At 37.9% G+C, this 21,244-nt stretch overlaps 1 protein-coding gene across 1 annotated transcript; it reads left to right on the forward strand.

The window, feature by feature from the left end:
• The first annotated feature begins 1,129 nt into the window (after positions 1-1,129).
• LOC131940546 (myb-binding protein 1A-like protein) lies at positions 1,130-21,161 on the forward strand. The gene is made up of 35 exons (XM_059299213.1): positions 1,130-1,374; positions 1,995-2,102; positions 2,541-2,633; positions 2,728-2,799; positions 2,911-3,021; positions 3,160-3,282; positions 3,454-3,543; positions 3,754-3,850; positions 4,068-4,180; positions 4,296-4,391; positions 5,215-5,370; positions 5,774-5,850; positions 6,085-6,256; positions 7,047-7,146; positions 7,451-7,521; positions 8,409-8,459; positions 9,336-9,386; positions 9,518-9,628; positions 9,827-9,893; positions 10,639-10,781; positions 13,728-13,991; positions 14,237-14,373; positions 14,570-14,627; positions 14,912-15,022; positions 15,144-15,219; positions 15,408-15,457; positions 15,564-15,593; positions 16,124-16,191; positions 16,866-16,917; positions 17,205-17,276; positions 17,399-17,446; positions 17,606-17,671; positions 18,261-18,362; positions 20,676-20,779; positions 20,992-21,161. Exons 1-35 carry the CDS (start codon positions 1,216-1,218, stop codon positions 21,122-21,124), a joined length of 3,432 nt encoding a protein of 1,143 aa, XP_059155196.1. The 5' UTR covers positions 1,130-1,215; the 3' UTR covers positions 21,125-21,161.
• Positions 21,162-21,244: the final 83 nt, after the last annotated feature.

Raw genomic sequence — 21,244 nt, forward strand, 5'->3', positions numbered from 1 at the left:
AAGTTTGTGTTGCTGTTTAGTTAGTGTTTGCATTTTTGTTTGCTTTTCTGTTTGCGTTACGTTTGCGTTTGTGCTTGCTTTTGTGTTTTTGTTTGCGTTTTTGTTGTGGTTGGTTGTAGTTAGGGTTAAGTTTAGAGTTATGAGTCCATATTTACATAGGCCTATAGACATTTAATTGGAAAAGTAATATATTTCCTAAACCCGAGCAATGCCGGGTAAATGTTGCTTAGAAAACACACAAGTCACGGTTCTTTACAGATAGGCATAGGTTTTTCATAAAGGCCAGCCCGGCTACCGGCTAGTACTAATATAAATATTAGATCTACATTGCCTATAAAGTTACAATTTAAAAGGGGCTGCCTACGAAGTTTTTAATTTTACCATATCTCCTTCCTATGCGATTTTAACAAAGTTGAGACTCCCACTTCGAAGTTTCTAAAGCAAACAAATATTATCCTTTTTTTTTTTAAATTTTTCAACATTTGAATATGTATGCTACGCAGTGTTTCTTCCAGCTTTTTTCTCCTGGGGGGCTTGGGGCACTTGATATTTTCGAGGGGGGGGGGGAGGAGGGGTGGACTACATTTTCCGTGGTAGACTTTCTTGGGGGGGGGGCAGTCGTCGCCCTTCCCCCCCCCCCCCCCCCCCCCTCCGATAGGATGCCTGGAAGAAACTCTGATGCTGCGTTAAACTGATTTTTTTTTAAGTAAAGAAATATGAAACAAAGCTGCATTGTGCCGAACGACAAAGACACTTGGCTTGCTGTTTAGACCAGGGGTCTCCAAACTACGGCCCGCGGGCCGGATGCGGCCCGCGAAGTCCTCTCATCCGGCCCGCGGAGATCTTTTTGTCCAAGGAAAAATTGTTTGTCAGTGATTGCTGAGGAACTTTGCCCAGAAATATCAAAGACATGCCTGGAAGAAACTGGCCCCCGAACTGAAATTTGATAGCCAATGCGGCCCTCGGACTGAAAAGTTTGGAGACCCCTGGTTTAGACTATTAGGCTAGGTCTAAGTATCATTCAAGTGGGATTTTTTAAACATAAATAAAGGCTAGTTCACGAGATCTAGATCTATTTGTTTTCTAATTCATTCGGGAGAACTTTTGTATTAACCGGGTTTTCATAAACTTCCGCTGTCAACAATAGCACATGTGTTGAAAATAGTGTGGTACTGAAGTTAGAGACAAGTTGTTGCCTTGACTTCTTCATAGGGAATGAAAATGCCAGCCGAAGTAAATAAAGATAATAAACTAGCTGGCTTTAGACCATCTCAAGAAATATTAGATGTTTTTTGGACCCTTTCAGATGGCACTGATGAGCAGAGAAATGCTGCTGCATTGAAACTTGCAAATTTAATTGAAAAATCTGAAGTGGTGAGAGTTTTTTTTTTTTTTTTACAAACAACAACGGTTAAAGAAAGACTAAAGACTTCACTTCTTACTTATTAGTTATTACTTACTAGATCTAATACTTACTTAGCCTATAGATTGATTTGTCTTGATTCTAATCTTCTGTCTCTTTCTAAGCTTCCTTCTTAAAATTTTGAAACCAGATGCTACTGCAGATAGATTTCTACGCCAGTTGAGTTAGGCCTACTAACATGGCCTAAATAAATATTAATTAAAATAATTTAATAAATTAGCCTATAGGCCTAAATTAAAAATATTTTAAAATAGGCCTAATGAGATAGACTCAGATAGAGAACTGAATGTTCAGAACTTCAGTGCATGAATCTCAGAGAAAAATAAATACTATAAAAATAAATAGTAAACAGGCCTAGCCTAGCCTAGGCCTAGGGCCTAGGGCCTATTCAATTATTCATTTTATTTTTATTAGGCCCTAATTTTAGTTTAGGCTTAATATTTTTCATTTTGATGAAAGTATTACAGGCCTATGACCTCCCTAGCCCTAGGGCTAGGCCACTCTAGACTAGAATAGTCTAGATCTTAATTATAAATTTACACTATGACATTTTTTCTTCCAATCTTTTCAGAGTGATATAAAAGCCAATACTCTAACATACTGCAGAGATAGGCTGGTGAGAGGACTGAGCTCAGGAAGAAAGTTTGCTCGGGTGGGGTTTTCTGTGGCTCTCACACAGGTAAAGTTTACCTCTAGACCAGAGATTTGGCGAGTCAGTTTCAGGGGTTTGACAGAGGTCAAGACACACACCCAGTTCTTATGATTTACTATCAGATTATAGAGCTATTATGAAGGGTTGTGTGAATGTGCAAATGAAACTGGTTGGGTTTGGCACCCCCTAAAAGGATAAGAACCACTGCTAGACACCTACTACTATAACATCTGACTATATTACCATCTCATATAACTGACATGTATTTATTACCACCATCTGCCTCTACACTCATCAGCCAGTATAATATCATGCCTGTATTACCAACATATGCCTCTAGCTAGCCTCACCAGCTAGTATAACATCTGACATGTATTCTCACCATTTAATTACCAGCACTTAAACTGTTTGTTCTCTTGTAGTATTGATGTCATCTGTAAAATTGCTCTCCATATATTTTAACAGCTGCTAAGACAATATGCTGAGATTGATACAACTGATGTCTTGTCGGCAATCAAAGAGAAGCTGAAAGTTTCACATTATGATAAGTCAAAAACTGTAAGTTCTAGATGACTGTTAAAGAAACAATTTCTGTTAGACTGAATAATCTTTTCACTGCATTATTATGAAGTTGTTTTTTTTTTTTTTGTAGGACGTAGGTGGGATCTACCTAGGTCAAGCCTTTGCTTTCTCCACCATTATCCAGTCTGGGAGGATCACACAGGTAGTGTGAAGTGAAAACTATTAATAGAAACACATGGCAGTTTTAAAAAGGTCATTTCATGTTGTTATTTAAGTAAGTTATGGAATCTATAAAAAAAAATGAATTCAACAGTTGAGCGGAGCAGCTCTGAGTACAGTTGTAGAAGAACTGTTGAGCCTGGCTGAAAAAAAATCTTACTTGAAACCTGTGTGTAGCAGAATTGTAGAGGACCTCATAACTAAGGTAACAATTATCTTTGTTTACCTGTAGGTGAGTTCTTCAGGTTTCATTAAGTTTCGTCACATGCATTCTAGTAGTAAAAGTAGCATTATCATTAGACATTTTATCTGTTAATGATCTTGTTTGATTGTTTCTCATCAGATTTCAGACACTGACTTTGAAGAGCATGTTTGGCCTAAAGTAAAAACCACATTAAAGGCAGGTTGGGAATCGTGTACGTTAGATCGGGTCTCACTTCTGCTGGTCTGTAGAAACAGATTCCCGGTAAGTCTCTACAATTTTTGTTTCAGTTGTCCACCCCTGCAACAGTTAATCACTTTAATTTATCATTTAATACACACAACAAATATATACTTTTTTTAATTAAAATTGTTTTTTCTTAAAATATTCTCAATTATTTGTTGACATTTTTGTTCTTGTTATGTTGCCCATCAGAAAATCACCAAAAAGAAGTTCCTCAAAAAATACTGGGGATTCCCCTTATTTTCAGAAGAAAATGATGATAAGCTTATGCATTCTATTTTGGTAAGTTAAAGTGTGATTGTTTCCTTTTTTGATTTCTTAGTTGCATTTTTAAAAAAAACATCTGAAGGTATTATTTTCAAATATATATTTGTTTCCTTGATGAATTTCTTCAAATTCAGCTGTAAACTATTTCGGCTAAAAAAAAATAATATGCAGATATTGTTTTAAAAGTTAACCTACCTCTATTTATTTGATTGCACTATAAAATAGGCTACAGCGCAGAAAACAGAAATTCTTTTGGAAAAAATTCTTCCCAAAATGGTTGATGATGACAGAGATGTCATTTCTATCTGGAAAGGAATTGGAGGTAAATTCATATTTTATTTAAGAAATCTTGTAGTGTAGATTTCTTTTTGCCTTTGTTTATCATAGCTATAAAACAAACAATATTTCTGTTAAAAAAATATTTTTTATCTTTCTTATATTGCATGCATGATTTTCTGCTTAATGTCTGTAACATCTAATTAGCGATTCCTTAGTTTTATGTCAGTGATTTAATTTGATCATCCTTTGTTGTGTTGTAGAAAAACTGATGGAACAGCTCCCTGAGAAGAAAGCGGATGCTATGGTACACAGACAATGCATTGGGCTGAAAATAGCCAGCAAACTCCTGTCTACAGTAACAGACCCTGAACAGGTATCTCTCCCTGCCACACCATAGCTCCATTATCAAGCAGTTTTTTATCACACACCATTACAAGACATTATTTTAAACCTTTTGGATTCATGAATTCATTATTCCCCTCCTACAGACACTAGATTTCATACTAAGTCCATCTCTGGTGAAATTTGTGTTCCATTCCATCACAAAGAAAAATGATCCTCTTGTCACTGCTACTGATCATTTGGTAAGTTTAATTAGTGTAACAAATACATCTCATCATTTGGTAAGTTTAATTAGTGTAACAAATACATCTCATCATTTGGTAAGTTTAATTAGTGTAACAAATACATCTCATCATTTGGTAAGTTTAATTAGTGTAACAAATACATCTCATCATTTGGTAAGTTTAATTAGTGTAACAAATACATCTCATCATTTGGTAAGTTTAATTAGTGTAACAAATACATCTCATCATTTGGTAAGTTTAATTAGTGTAACAAATACATCTCATCATTTGGTAAGTTTAATTAGTGTAACAAATACATCTCATCATTTGGTAAGTTTAATTAGTGTAACAAATACATCTCATCATTTGGTAAGTTTAATTAGTGTAACAAATACATCTCATCATTTGGTAAGTTTAATTAGTGTAACAAATACATCTCATCATTTGGTAAGTTTAATTAGTGTAACAAATACATCTCATCATTTGGTAAGTTTAATTAGTGTAACAAATACATCTCATCATTTGGTAAGTTCTTTGTGTGTAACAAATAAAGCTGATCTCATCATTTGGTAAGTTATTTAAGTGTAACAAAAACATCTTATCTGATTATTTGGTAATTTTTGTGTGTGTAAACATCAGAATTTGCCTTAACAAAGACACAAACACTCTTCTTTTTTCTGACTTCCTTACAATTCTTACAGCTCTGTGGTGTCTCTAACAGTTTGGCTATAGCAACATTTGAGCTATTGTGTTAATATGTTGAAGGGTTTGGTTAACTGTCCTCTGGCTACAACCTTGTTGTGTAAAAATAAAATGTATTTCTGTACATCTTCTTCCCCAGTTCAACCAGTGGTGCACAATGCTGAAGACATCAGGTGCCAATATTTTTGAAGTTGTTGAAAGAATCTGGAAGTTGGAAGCCACTCTATCAGCTGATAGCAGATCTGGCAAGGTTGACCTTGTCAACTCCCAGAACTGTGCTAGTCTTATAGATTTGGTAGGATGGCAAGACATTTTGTCACAACTGTGCTAGTCTTATAGATTTGGTAGGATGGCACGACATGTTCTCACAACTGTGCTAGTCTTATAAATTTGGTAGGATGGCAAGACATTTTGTCACAACTGTGCTAGTCTTATAGATTTGGTAGGATGGCAAGACATTTTGTCACAACTGTGCTAGTCTTATAGATTTGGTAGGATGGCAAGACATTTTGTCATAACTGTGCTAGTCTTATAGATTTGGTAGGATGGCAAGACATTTTGTCAATGCAGTGATAGGTTTTGTCTCAAAAAATTTTACAATGTTAATGTCAATTGCTTAATGTAATTGGCATTTTGTGATATGTTTTAAAGTTCTTCTAATTGTATAAAATCTTAATGATTGATATTTAAAACTCTAGATGAGTGTGGTGGATGCTGAGACGTATGTGTCTGTCCTGATAAAGTTGGTGCTGGGCAAGGACAAGTGGAGAGTTCTGTAAGTTTGTCTCTTCATTTGTTGTTTTGATTATGATAATTAGTCGGATAATTTGTTGTCACCAGATCCAACCATCCCTCTAAAATCTAATATCACCAGATCCAACAATCCCTCTAATATCACCAGATCCAACCATCCCTCTAATATCACCAGATCCAACCATCCCTCTAATATCACCAGATCCAACCATCCCTCTAATATCACCAGATCCAACCATCCCTCTAATATCACCAGATCCAACCATCCGTCCAAGAGACAGAAGCAGCAGGAGTGGTGTCTGCGTCAGCTACAACACATCACATGCTCCCAGAGACACACAACGCCCAACATTCAGCAGACGGTGTTGGCATTGTTCCTGCGACTGGCATTCTTCCATGTACAGGAAAAAGACAAGAGTGTTCAACATGTAAGTAGATAGCTTCATAACAGTCTTTCTTTACAAAAAGTAATTAGTCAGTATGGACCTTTACATTTGTGATCATCATAGAATATTGTCTTTAAAAAAAAATTTCACAAATGATTAATAGCTGATAAGGAATTAAATATTTTCACAAATGATCAAAAGCTGATTATAAATGAAATATTTTCACAAATGATCAAAAGCTGATTATGACTGAAATATTTTCACAAATGATCAAAAGCTGATTATGAATGAAATATTTTCACAAATGATGAAAAGCTGATTATGAATGAAATATTTTCACAAATGATCAAAAGCTGATTATGAATTAAATATTTTCACAAATGATCAAAAGCTGATTATGAATGAAATATTTTCACAAATGATCAAAAGCTGATTATGAATGAAATATTTTCACAAATGATCAAAAATCGATCATGAATTAAATATTTTCACAAATGATCAAAAGCTGACTATGCATGAAATATTTTCACAAATAATAAAAAATTGATTATGAATTAAATATTTTCACAAATGATCAAGAGCTGACTGAATTAAATATTTGCACAAATAATCGAAAATCGATTATGAATCAAATATTTACACAAATGATCAAAAACTGAATATGAATGAAATATTTTCACAAATGATCAAAAGCTGACTATGAAGTAAATATCTTCACAAATGATCAAAAGCTGACTATGAATTAAATATTTTCACAAATGATCAAAAGCTGACTATGAATTAAATATTTTCACAAATGATCAAAAGCTGATTATGAATGAAATCTCCCCAGTGTGAGAGATGCCAAAACTTTGAAGAGAACAGCCCCAACAGAAAACTGTGTGAAACTTTGTTTTATAAAAGTCTAGACATCTTATCAACACTGACCACTGGTGAGTAGCAAGTGACGCTTTTATTTTGTCATCTTTTGGCCAATGATTGCTTCTCATTGCCAACCAGTTTCAACACGTTACTTATTAACTTCAATCAATATGCAAACCATTTTATATTTGAACATATAAAATTTGTTGTCTTTAACATTAAAAAAACTTTTGTAAAAAAAAAGTACTAAACTTTATTCTTTAATTAAAACATTTGTTACCTCCCCTAATTCCTGACACTTCTTGTTTAAGACTAGTTTTTTAAACACTTACACTGTTTTAAAACCTGACTAAAGTTGTTGCCCTTTAACCCCAGGTCAACAGAGCAAACATGACCAGTTTTCACATTACCTTGACCTTATGTTTTACCAGACCCAGTACATTCAGGTAATTTTTTTAAATTATAAAAATTGGGCTTACTTTGTAAAACAGGTTAATATTCACATTGTTGTCCATCGATGGTACAGATGAACAAAGCTAGCTCAGCCGATTGAGTAACCATTTTGTGTTGACTTATTTCAGACTCTGTATGTCTCAAAGTTAGGTCAGCCGATTGAGTAACCATTTTGTGTGGACTTATTTCAGACTGTATGTCTCAGACAAAGTTAGTTCAGCCGATTGAGTAACCATTTTGTGTGGACTTATTTCAGACTGTATGTCTCAAAGTTAGGTCAGCCGATTGAGTAACCATTTTGTATGGACTTATTTCAGACTCTGTATGTCTCAAAGTTAGGTCAGCCGATTAACCATTTTGTGTGGACTTATTTCAGACTCTGTATGTCTCAGACAAAGTTAAACCAATCAAGTAACCATTTTGTGTGGACTTATTTCAGACTCTGTATGTCTCAAAGTTAGGTCAGCCGATTGAGTAACCATTTTGTATGGACTTATTTCAGACTCTGTATGTCTCAGACAAAGTTAAACCAATCAAGTAACCATTTTGTATGGACTTATTTCAGACTCTGTATGTCTCAAACAAAGTTAAACCAATCAAGTAACCATTTTGTATGGACTTATTTCAGACTCTGTATGTCTCAAACAAAGTTAAACCAATCAAGTAACCATTTTGTATGGACTTATTTCAGACTCTGTATGTCTCAGACAAAGTTAAACCAATCAAGTAACCATTTTGTATGGACTTATTTCAGACTCTGTATGTCTCAGACAAAGTTAAACCAATCAAGTAACCATTTTGTATGGACTTATTTCAGACTCTGTATGTCTCAGACAAAGTTAAACCAATCAAGTAACCATTTTGTATGGACTTATTTCAGACTCTGTATGTCTCAGACAAAGTTAAACCAATCAAAGAATGGTCAGTAGAGGTGAGTGGACATAGTGTTCTAGAGGTAGCAACTTACTTCATCTGAAAAAAAAATGATAAATATAATTATTGAAGTACTTTTCTCTTACCTATTTAGCTCTTTATGACCAGAATTTTTCTTGTTCAACAAAACAATGTTCTCTCTCTCTTTAGTTAGTCCCTATTTTAAAAATGTGGATTAGATTTGTATTAGAATACTTTTTTCTTCAGTTTTTGGTATATTATTTAATTGCCACCTTCAACTATTTAGATGCTGCTACTGAATTATGTTCCACAGTGTTAAAAAAATCTTTTTGGTTTTACTTTTTTTCATCTGAAAACTACAAATCAGCTAAATTGAAAATAGTAAGAATTTAAAAATTTTAAATGGCTGCTTTAGCGTTATTGTGTTCTAGGTATCCGTTTTAAAATTTAGATTTGGGAAAACAACGGAGTAAATATTGGAAACTGTAGCAAATGTTGAGTGCATGTTTTAGGTACTCTTGGAGCATGGTTCTGGTCTTAAAGAGTTAAGTTTTTACCTTGTAATACCATTTTAAAAATAAATAACTTATTCTGTACTATCTATTGAAACATTGCTCAGATGAAGTTGAGTTTATACATTTTTACCTTGTATACCATTTTTTCAAAAAATAACTTATTCTGTACTATCTATTGAACCATTGCTCAGATGAAGTTGAGTTTATACATTTTTACCTTGTAATACCATTTTTAAAATAAATAACTTATTCTGTACTATCTATTGAAACATTGCTCAGATGAAGTTGAGTTAATACATTTTTACCTTGTAATACCATTTTTTCAACCATTTTTACCTTGTAATACCATTTTTTCAATAAATAACTTCTTCTCTACTGTCTATTGAAACATTGCTCAGATGAAGAAAGAATGGGAACAGTTGTGCACTCACATCTTAAAGGTACAAGAGGTAAGAAAATCAGCTAGATATAGTTATATTTTTTCTGTAAACCAGACACAGTTACTTTATGTGTTGTGAAGTTTCATGCAATCTTGTATAAATGACCACAATTTAAATTGCATTGTTTCCTCCGTGAGCAGAAGATGAAGAAAGAAAAAGAGACATCGTTTGCTTCAGCTTTTCTCATACTCTTCTCCTACCTGGCCTTTCATTTGTTGACTGACTTTAAAACTGCTTCAGAGTTGCTACAGGTCAGACATGATTTCTTCAATAGTTTATGACAGTTTTCTTTGTTTTAGTTTATAACACAGCAACTTCCTCTTTTAGTTTATAACATCATAGATTTAAGAATTGTTTTCCCCCTTTTTTTTTTCCTTCCTTTATATTATATTATTTAAAATTTGATGTGAAATTAATTTTAAAAATGTCATCCCACCTACTCTATACAGGATATTTATGTGTGTTATGACAAAGCTGCCAAAGGCAAGAAGAAGAAAGACACAGCAAACACTGACGGTAAATTTTGTTTCTACATCTCATGTGTTTTATGACGGTAAATTTAGTTTCTACATCTCATGTGTTTTGTGATGGTAAATTTAGTTTCTACATCTGATGTGTTTTATGATGGTAAATATAGTTTCTACATTTCATGTGTTTTCTGTTGGTAAATTTAGTTTCTACATTTCATGTGTTTTCTGATGGTAAATTTAGTTTCTACATCTCATGTGTTTTATTGTGGTAAATTTAGTTTCTACTGATTTTATATGTAAAGCATACCGTGTGTTAGTTGAGCATCAAATGTAGAAGTGTGTATTAAAAGATGTGTTTATGTTTGAGCAGAGCCCCACTGGGTTGGTTGATGTGACTGATGTAGAAGTGTGTATTAAAAGATGTGTTTATGTTTGAGCAGAGCCCAACTGGGTTGATGTGGTGACTGTTGTAGAAGTGTGTATTAAAAGATGTGTTTATGTTTGAGCAGAGCCCAACTGGGTTGATGTGGTGACTGATGTAGAAGTGTGTATTAAAAGAGATGTTTATGTTTGAGCAGAGCCCCACTGGGTTGGTTGATGTGACTGATGTAGAAGTGTGTATTAAAAGATGTGTTTATGTTTGAGCAGAGCCCCACTGGGTTGGTTGATGTGGTGACTGATGTAGAAGTGTGTATTAAAAGATGTGTTTATGTTTAAGCAGAGCCCCACTGGGTTGGTTGATGTGACTGATGTAGAAGTGTGAATTAAAAGATGTGTTTATGTTTGAGCAGAGCCCCACTGGGTTGAGGTAGTGACTGAGGTCTTGCTGCACCTGATGTCCCTGCCGTCTCACCTGACCCGTGTCATCACCGCCATGGTGTTCAAGTCATTGTCCAACCAGCTCACACCTGCAGCCATCAGCCTTATCACTGAGGTCAGTTAAACCTTATCACTGAGGTAAGTCTCTAGTCAAACCTTATCACTGAGGTCAGTTAAACCTTATCACTGAGGTCAGTCTCTTGTCAAACCTTATCACTGAGGTCAGTCTCTTGTCAAACCTTATCACTGAGGTCAGTCTCTTGTCAAACCTTATCACTGAGGTCAGTCTCTTGTCAAACCTTATCACTGAGGTCAGTCTCTTGTCAAACCTTATCACTGAGGTCAGTCTCTTGTCAAACCTTATCACTGAGGTAAGTCAAACCTTATCACTGAGGTCAGTCTCTTGTCAAACCTTATCACTGAGGTCAGTCTCTTGTCAAACCTTATCACTGAGGTCAGTCTCTTGTCAAACCTTATCACTGAGGTCAGTCAAACCTTATCACTGAGGTCAGTCAAACCTTATCACTGAGGTAAGTCAAACCTTATCACTGAGGTCAGTCTCTTGTCAAACCTTATCACTGAGGTCAGTCAAACCTTATCACTGAGGTCAGTCTCTTGTCAAAACTTATCACTGAGGTCAGTCTCTTGTCAAACCTTATCACTGAGGTCAGTCTCTTGTCAAACCTTATGACTGAGGTCAGTCTCTTGTCAAACCTTATCACTGAGTTCAGTCAAACCTTATCACTGAGGTCAGTCAAACCTTATCACTGAGGTCAGTCTCTTGTCAAACCTTATCACTGAGGTCAGTCAAACCTTATCACTGAGGTCAGTCTCTTGTCAAACCTCATCACTGAGGTCAGTCTCTTGTCAAACCTTATCACTGAGGTCAGTCTCTTGTCAAACCTTATCACTGAGGTCAGTCTCTTGTCAAACCTTATCACTGAGGTCGGTCTCTTGTCAAACCTTATGACTGAGGTCAGTCTCTTGTCAAACCTTATCACTGAGGTCAGTCTCTTGTCAAACCTTATCACTGAGGTCAGTCTCTTGTCAAACCTTATCACTGAGGTCAGTCTCTTGTCAAACCTTATCACTGAGGTCAGTCAAACCTTATCACTGAGGTCAGTCAAACCTTATCACTGAGGTCAGTCTCTTGTCAAACCTTATCACTGAGGTCAGTCAAACCTTATCACTGAGGTCAGTCTCTTGTCAAACCTTATCACTGAGGTCAGTCTCTTGTCAAACCTTATCACTGAGGTCAGTCTCTTGTCAAACCTTATCACTGAGGTCAGTCAAACCTTATCACTGAGGTCAGTCAAACCTTATCACTGAGGTCAATCTTGTCAAACCTTATCACTGAGGTCAGTCAAACCTTATCACTGAGGTCAGTCTCTTGTCAAACCTTATCACTGAGGTCAGTCTCTTGTCAAACCTTATCACTGAGGTCAGTCAAACCTTATCACTGAGGTCAGTCAAACCTTATCACTGAGGTCAGTCTCTTGTCAAACCTTATCACTGAGGTCAGTCAAACCTTATCACTGAGGTCAGTCAAACCTTATCACTGAGGTCAGTCAAACCTTATCACTGAGGTACGTCAAACCTTATCACTGAGGTCAGTCTCTTGTCAAACCTTATCACTGAGGTCAGTCTCTTGTCAAACCTTATCACTGAGGTCAGTCAAACCTTATCACTGAGGTCAGTCTCTTGTCAAACCTTATCACTGAGGTCAGTCTCTTGTCAAACCTTATCACTGAGGTCAGTCAAACCTTATCACTGAGGTCAGTCAAACCTTATCACTGAGGTCAGTCTCTTGTCAAACCTTATCACTGAGGTCAGTCAAACCTTATCACTGAGGTCAGTCAAACCTTATCACTGAGGTCAGTCAAACCTTATCACTGAGGTACGTCAAACCTTATCACTGAGGTCAGTCTCTTGTCAAACCTTATCACTGAGGTCAGTCTCTTGTCAAACCTTATCACTGAGGTCAGTCAAACCTTATCACTGAGGTCAGTCTCTTGTCAAACCTTATCACTGAGGTCAGTCAAACCTTATCACTGAGGTGAGTCTCTTGTCAAACCTTATCACTGAGGTCAGTCTCTTGTCAAACCTTATCACTGAGGTAAGTCAAACCTTATCACTGAGGTCAGTCTCTTGTCAAACCTTATCACTGAGGTCAGTCTCTTGTCAAACCTTATCACTGAGGTAAGTCTCTAGTCAAACCTTATCACTGAGGTCAGTTAAACCTTATCACTGAGGTCAGTCTCTTGTCAAACCTTATCACTGAGGTAAGTCTCTAGTCAAACCTTATCACTGAGGTCAGTTAAACCTTATCACTGAGGTCAGTCTCTTGTCAAACCTTATCACTGAGGTCAGTCAAACCTTATCACTGAGGTCAGTCTCTTGTCAAACCTTATCACTGAGGTCAGTCAAACCTTATCACTGAGGTCAGTCTCTTGTCAAACCTTATGACTGAGGTCAGTCTCTTGTCAAACCTTATCACTGAGGTCAGTCAAACCTTATCACTGAGGTCAGTCAAACCTTATCACTGAGGTCAGTCTCTTGTCAAACCTTATCACTGAGGTCAGTCAAACCTTATCACTGAGGTCAGTCTCTTGTCAAGCCTTATGACTGAGGTCAGTCTCTTGTCAAACCTTATCACTGAGGTCAGTCTCTTGTCAAACCTTATGACTGAGGTCAGTCTCTTGTCAAACCTTATCACTGAGGTCAGTCTTCATAGTGTGTTACAGCAATTCACCCTCTCCTTAGTTTTAAAACAGTTCAATTAGATTTTACTGACAATCCAATGTCTAATTAGATTTAAAAATAGTTATACATGCATTGCCCTTGAAGAAGAAAGTATTTGGATAATTTGAACGAAATCACTGCATTAGAAATTGGTCAAAATTGAGTTACAAAATTTGCCACAAACCAACAAACAAACAAGCTGATGTTGCAAAGTAAAGAAAAGCTTGAAAAATGTTGTCCTCTTGATATTGATTATATGATTAAAAATATTGTGGTGTAAAATATAATTTCCTCTTTGAACTTGTATCCAAATGATTAGGTTCTTACACCCAAAAAAACAAGTGAGGATGATGCTGGTGGTATTCTGGTGAATGCAGAGGATGATGAAGAAATTGAAGAAGATAGTGATGATGAGGATATAGCTGATGAAGAGAGTGATGATGATGATGATGAAGAAAGTGAAGATAAATCAGAAGATGATTCAGCAGATGATCAGGAAGAGGAGAAAGTAGATGATAAATTCCGCCAGTCTGTAAAGCAAGCTCTAGGTGAAGCTGCTTTAGATGATGATGAAGAAGAGGAGGTAAATGTTAAAACATTTGTCAAAATATCTCATGTAAGCCTACACTACTGGAGGCAAATGGCATGTAAAATTTAAATTGATAATAATAATTTTTGATGTAAGCAAATAGAGGCACCACTGACAAGATAAAGTGTTGTTCACAGCTTTATTACATGTAATGTAACAATTCCTAACTTGTGTCAGCCTATAACTGTTATTCTACCTAACCCTAACTTGTGCCTGTTCTCTTTGATCCCTGTGGCCAGGACCTGCCTGACCTGAGTGACTCGGAGATGTTCAAGTTGGATGACATGCTGGCCGAGGTGTTCAGGCAGAGGAAGAAGGGAGGGGGGAAGAAGGCTAGGGAGGAAAAAAAGAAAGAGCTTGTCAATTTGAGAGTCAGGTTTGTTTTTGTGGGGGGGTGGGGATTGTTTTTTGTGGGGGGTGGGGATTGTTTTTTGTGGGGGGTGGGGATTGTTTTTTGTGGGGATTCAGGTTTGTTTTTTGTGGGGAGTGGGGATTAATTTTTGTGGGGGTTAGGTGAATCTGTATTGTTTTATAGGAGTCTTAGTAACATGAACTATTCTATAATCTTCTAGAGTCCTTGACCTTGTGGAAGTACTGATCAAAGGTGAAAGGGCAGGAGACTTTTTACTGGTTAGTAAATATAGGCTACAGGTTTTTTTTTTATAGAATTTAAAACATTTATTAACTTTTTACTGGTTATTAAATATACATGTTTTTTTTATAGAATTTAAAACATTTATTTACTTTTTACTGGTTAGTTAATATACATGTTTTTTTTAATAGAATTTAAAACATTTATTAATTATTTTTTACTGATTAACATTAATAAAATAAATATTTTATGAAAAAATATTTGTAAAAAAATTTTATTGCTTGCAAACCATTATACAAAAACATGTTGAATATTTTTCTAGGATTTGCTGAAGCCCCTAATTTTGTTGATGTTGAAGACAAATCCATCAGACAGTGGAGTGTTGTGTGATAAGGCCAAAACTTTATTTCTTCTTTACAAAGGCAAGGTCAAGGTGAGCTATTTATTTTGTTATATCCCTCCACAATGTATGGTCAGACACTATTTGTTAGTGATTTTGTTCTCAGGTATGCTGAGGTCTATTTTGTTTCTGACTTTGATCATCAACTTCACAGGCCCTTAAAGACAGTGTGCATTCAGTTGAAGAACAGAAATCAATGTTTCAAGAGTTGCTGGAGCTGGCACAAAAAGGTGGGCAGAGTTGCTCCTCTTGCTTATGATAGTAGACCAGTTAACCAATCAGCTGTTGACTAAGTGTTTGATGTCTTGGATGTCAGCTTACATTTTTGTTGTTTCTAGAGAAAAAATTTTAATATCATTTAAATCTGACGATGTTGTTATAAAAATTATTGATGCCATTTAATTTTTAAAATTTTTAGTAAACGACACAGCTGATCTGAATACAGTCGCCATGGCAGCGTATATGGTGGTAAGTCATGTGGTTGTACAAAACTTCCCTTTACAACATGTTTAACACTATAGATGGCAGTACATTGTCCACTGTTTTCTTATCTCTTCCATGTTGTCTGTTTCAGATGAACCTAAACTACAGCCAGAACAACCAGGTTTGTACACCAGACATGTCTTCTTGTTTTATCAACTACATAATTATGTATGTCTACTCTGTCTAATCCCTAAATGTACACATACTTGTTTGACCAACTATATACTTGTACATACACTTCCTTGACCCACTACATATGTGTCAACTTGTATGACCCACTACATACGTGTCAACTTGTTTGACCCACTACGTATGTGTCAACTTGTTTGACCCACTACATACATGTCAACTTGTTTGACCCACTACATACGTGTCAACTTGTTTGACCCACTACATACATGTCAACTTGTTTGACCCACTACATATGTGTACTTGTTTGACCCACTACATACGTGTTGGTCAACTTGTTTGACCCACTACATACATATCAACTGATTTGACCCACTACATATGTGTACTTGTTTGACCCACTACATACGTATTTGGTCAACTTGTTTGACCCACTACATACATGTCAACTTGTTTGACCCACTACATACATGTCAACTTGTTTGACCCACTACATATATGCCTGTCTACGTGTCTCTCTAGGAGAACTCTGCCGTATCTGGATGTGTCCAGCTGGTGAAGGACCTGCTACAGAACATCATCCTCAGAAAGTAAGTCGAGCTGTTGGTTCAGTCATCTGTTGACGCAGTCATCTGTTAAGTAGACTTGTGCCAAGTGTGAACACAACTTAAATTGAGAACCTAGGGTGTTGTCACCTTTGTTAAAAATTTCAAGTCGTCCACTCATTAAGCCCTAAATTATTTTTACGTTCTGTCTAAAAATATTTGTTCTCCTTTTTTTAAGTACTCATCCAGCAAATAGACTCATCTTTTTTCAAATGTTATTTAGAAATTACACATTATTCATCTGTATATTTATATTTAATTAACAATCAACTGAAGATAGAAAATATTTTGGTATTTGGCAAGAAATGGAATGAACAACTTATTTCTAGGAAAAATTGCTGGTCATTTTTTTAGTATTTATTTGTTCATTTTAGATAAAATTGTGGGAATTCTATAAATATATTATTATTATAAAACTTTTTTGGTACATTATTTTACTTACCAACCTGTTTTAAAATAGAATGCAAAAAATAAACACAAAATAAACAAAATAGAGAGCTAATGAAGTTCCCAAGTTTGTTGAAATGGTCAAGTTTATTGAAATGGTCAAGTTTGTTGAAATGGTCAATTTTGTTGAAATGGTCAATTTTGTTGAAATGGTCAATTTTGTTGAAATGGTCAATTTTGTTGAAATGTCATTGAGTGTTTTCTATTTGCAGACAAACCAAGCCCCACGTCTTGTTCTTCACCTCACTGATAGAGCTGGATCCAGTAAGTTTTTTTTTTTTTTTGTGTGTCTCTTTTCTTCTAGTTTTTTTTTTTTTGTGTCTCTTTTCTTCTAGTTTTTTTTTATGGCTATTTTTATCTTGTGTGGAGGGCAGTAACTCTAGTTTTTTTTCTGAAGTTTTGTGGAAGGGCAGTAACTTTTTTTTGTCTGTCTAACGTCTTTTCTTGTGTAGAGGGGCAGTAACTCTAGCTTACACACATTCTATTTCCCTGTTAAAGGGCAATAACTGGAGCTATCAGCCATTGAATGACCTAGTGTTTCTTGTCTACAGCTGAGGTTTCAGGTGTTGAGTGACATGTTGGTGGGATGTTTGAAAGATGAGACCACAAAGACACATTGTCGGGTAGGTGATCAAACTCAGCCAGTCTATCTACTGAATGGTGACATGTCTGATAATGTTATCTTATTACTTTATAATGGAAATTTTTTTTTAAACCTGAAGATTTACTTCCCTTTATTCCTCAGCTGGTGTGTTGTACTTTACTTGCCAGTCTGGCCCGGAAAACTGATGGGGTAAATCTACACACACATCACTCTTATGCACATCATTTACTATTGTACCTACTTATTCACTCATGTTAGTCAAGGTCAGGGATAGGTGGGTACACCTGGGTGGGATTTTTGCCAATCATTTGTTTCATCTAATAAGTCGTCGTCCCCCCCCATCACCAGATGCAGCAAGAAGCCAGAGACCACATGTCCAGGTGGATGACAGAAACAGCTGACTGTCTCAGTCAGGTAAAACATTTTCTTCAGAGGGCCACACCACTTCATACATACTGACCACATACACACCTTCATACATACTGACCACATACACCACTTCATACATACTGACCACATACACCACTTCATACACACTGACCACATACCCCACACCACTTCATACACACTGACCACCTACACCACACCATACACACTGACCACATACACCACTTCATACATACTGACCACTGTAACCACTTCATACACACTGACCACATACCCCACACCACTTCATACACACTGACCACCTACACCACTTCATACACACTGACCACATACACCACACCACACCATACACACTGACCACCTACACCACACCACACCATACACACTGACCACCTACACCACACCATACACACTGACCACATACACCACACCACTTTATACATACTGGCCACCCCAGTCTACACCACACCACCCAAAAAGCTTAGCACCTACACTTTTACAAACACCATCACATTTTCACCTGCAACATTTTGTTTTTGCTATTCCAATTCTATTTTCTTGCCCCCTCCCCACCACGTTACCACCCTTTGACCTATTGACCTCCAAACTTTTCCAGCTGATCAATAGCACAGATAAGGACAACCTAAAGGTGATGTTGATGAAGGAAATGTTGGGGCTGGTTGTTGCTCTACAGGCCAGGGGGGACATTGTTTCTCAGGTAAGTGCTGGAACCTTGCTGCATCTTACATGCTAGATACTGTACCAGACACCTACTGTACCAGACACTACCTGTATCAGACACTGTACCAAACACCCACTGTACCAGACACCTACTGTACCAGACACTACCTGTATCAGACACTGTACCAAACACCCACTGTACCAGACACCTACTGTACCAGACACTACCTGTATCAGACACTGTACCAGACACCCAACTGTACCAGACACCCAACTGTACCAGACACCCAACTGTACCAGACACCCACTGTACCAGACACCCAACTGTACCAGACACCCACTGTACCAGACACCCAACTGTACCAGACACCTACTGTACCAGACACCTACTGTACCAGACACCCACTGTACCAGACACCTACTGTACCAGACACCTACTGTACCAGACACCCACTGTACCAGACACTCAACTGTACCAGACACTAACTGTACCAGACACCTACTGTACCAGACACCCACTGTACCAGACACCCAACTGTACCAGACACCTACTGTACCAGACACCTACTGTACCAGACACCCACTGTACCAGACACCTACTGTACCAGACACCTACTGTACCAGACACCCACTGTACCAGACACTCAACTGTACCAGACACTAACTGTACCAGACACCTACTGTACCAGACACCTACTGTACCAGACACCCACTGTACCAGACATCCACTGTACCAGACACCCACTGTACCAGACACCCAACTGTACCAGACACCCAACTGTACCAGACACCCAACTGTACCAGACACCCAACTGTACCAGACACCTACTGTACCAGACACCCACTGTACCAGACACCCAACTGTACCAGACACCTACTGTACCAGACACCTACTGTACCAGACACCCACTGTACCAGACATCCACTGTACCAGACATCCACTGTACCAGACACCCACTGTACCAGACACCCAACTGTACCAGACACCCAACTGTACCAGACACCCAACTGTACCAGACACCTACTGTACCAGACACCCACTGTACCAGACACCCAACTGTACCAGACACCTACTGTACCAGACACCTACTGTACCAGACACCCAACTGTACCAGACACCCAACTGTACCAGACACCTACTGTACCAGACACCCACTGTACCAGACACCCAACTGTACCAGACACCTACTGTACCAGACACCTACTGTACCAGACACCCAACTGTACCAGACACCTACTGTACCAGACACCCACTGTACCAGACACCCACTGTACCAGACACCCAACTGTACCAGACACCCAACTGTACCAGACACCTAACTGTACCAGACACCCACTGTACCAGACACCCACTGTACCAGACACCCAACTGTACCAGACACCCAACTGTACCAGACACCCAACTGTACCAGACACCCAACTGTACCAGACACCCAACTGTACCAGACACCTACTGTACCAGACACCCACTGTACCAGACACCCACTGTACCAGACACCCACTGTACCAGACACCCACTGTACCAGACACCTACTGTACCAGACACCTACTGTACCAGACACCTATTGTACCAGACACCCACTGTACCAGACACCCACTGTACCAGACACCTACTGTACCAGACACCTACTGTACCAGACACCCACTGTACCAGACACTCAACTGTACCAGACACTAACTGTACCAGACACCCACTGTACCAGACACCCACTGTACCAGACACCTACTGTACCATACACTCACTGTACCAGACACCCACTGTACCAGACATCCACTGTACCAGACATCCACTGTACCAGACACCCAACTGTACCAGACACCCAACTGTACCAGACACGTACTGTACCAGACACCCACTGTACCAGACACCCAACTGTACCAGACACCCAACTGTACCAGACACGTACTGTACCAGACACCTACTGTACCAGACACCTAACTGTACCAGACACCCACTGTACCAGACACCCACTGTACCAGACACCTATTGTACCATACACCCACTGTACCAGACACCTAACTGTACCAGACACCCACTGTACCAGACACCCACTGTACCAGACACCTATTGTACCATACACCCACTGTACCAGACACCCACTGTACCAGACACCCAACTGTACCAGACACCCAACTGTACCAGACACGTACTGTACCAGACACCTACTGTACCAGACACCTACTGTACCAGACACCCACTGTACCAGACACCCAACTGTACCAGACACCTATTGTACCATACACCCACTGTACCAGACACCCACTGTACCAGACACCCACTGTACCAGACACCCACTGTACCACACACTAACTGTACCACCCTCAGCAGTACTATAAACTTGTGTTCCAGCCTCTGTTTGATGCCAGTGTCCAGCAACATTTGACTGTGTTAAAACCCAGGGTAAATACAGATCTCAGGAGACTGTCCAACAGAGTTATTGCTAGTATAGAGAAGTAAGTACAGGGAGGTAATACAGATCTTAGTTTGACACAGGGGAGGTAATGCTTCATAATGCTGTATTTTAAAGAAGTGTCTTAGGAAGTAGGCCTACTGTTATATGGGATGTAATGTGAAGTAATATACAGGGCTGTTTTATTGCCAATACTAGGATGAAATGAAAATCATTTGAAATTAAATGTGTAACTTTTATTTTTTCTCGTCACAGAAGTTTATCTAGCAAGAAGAAGCAGAAGAAACAGAAAAGAAAGTTAAATGATTCACAAGATGACACATCACCTGCCAGCCTACCTGCCACTCCACCTGCCACTTCACCTGCAAAGAAAAAACGAAAAATGTAATGTGTATCTGACTCTAATTAAGCAAACAAAATAAACAAAAAAAATTAGGTGTTGTTGTGTATGTTTTGTCTTGTGTGGAGACATTTGTCAGTATGTGGAAAATCTGGAGCTGTTGTAAAA

Source organism: Physella acuta, unplaced genomic scaffold (assembly GCF_028476545.2).
Source record: "Physella acuta isolate Inbredline_101_S28 unplaced genomic scaffold, ASM2847654v3 ptg000322l, whole genome shotgun sequence".
NCBI lineage: Eukaryota > Metazoa > Mollusca > Gastropoda > Physidae > Physella > Physella acuta.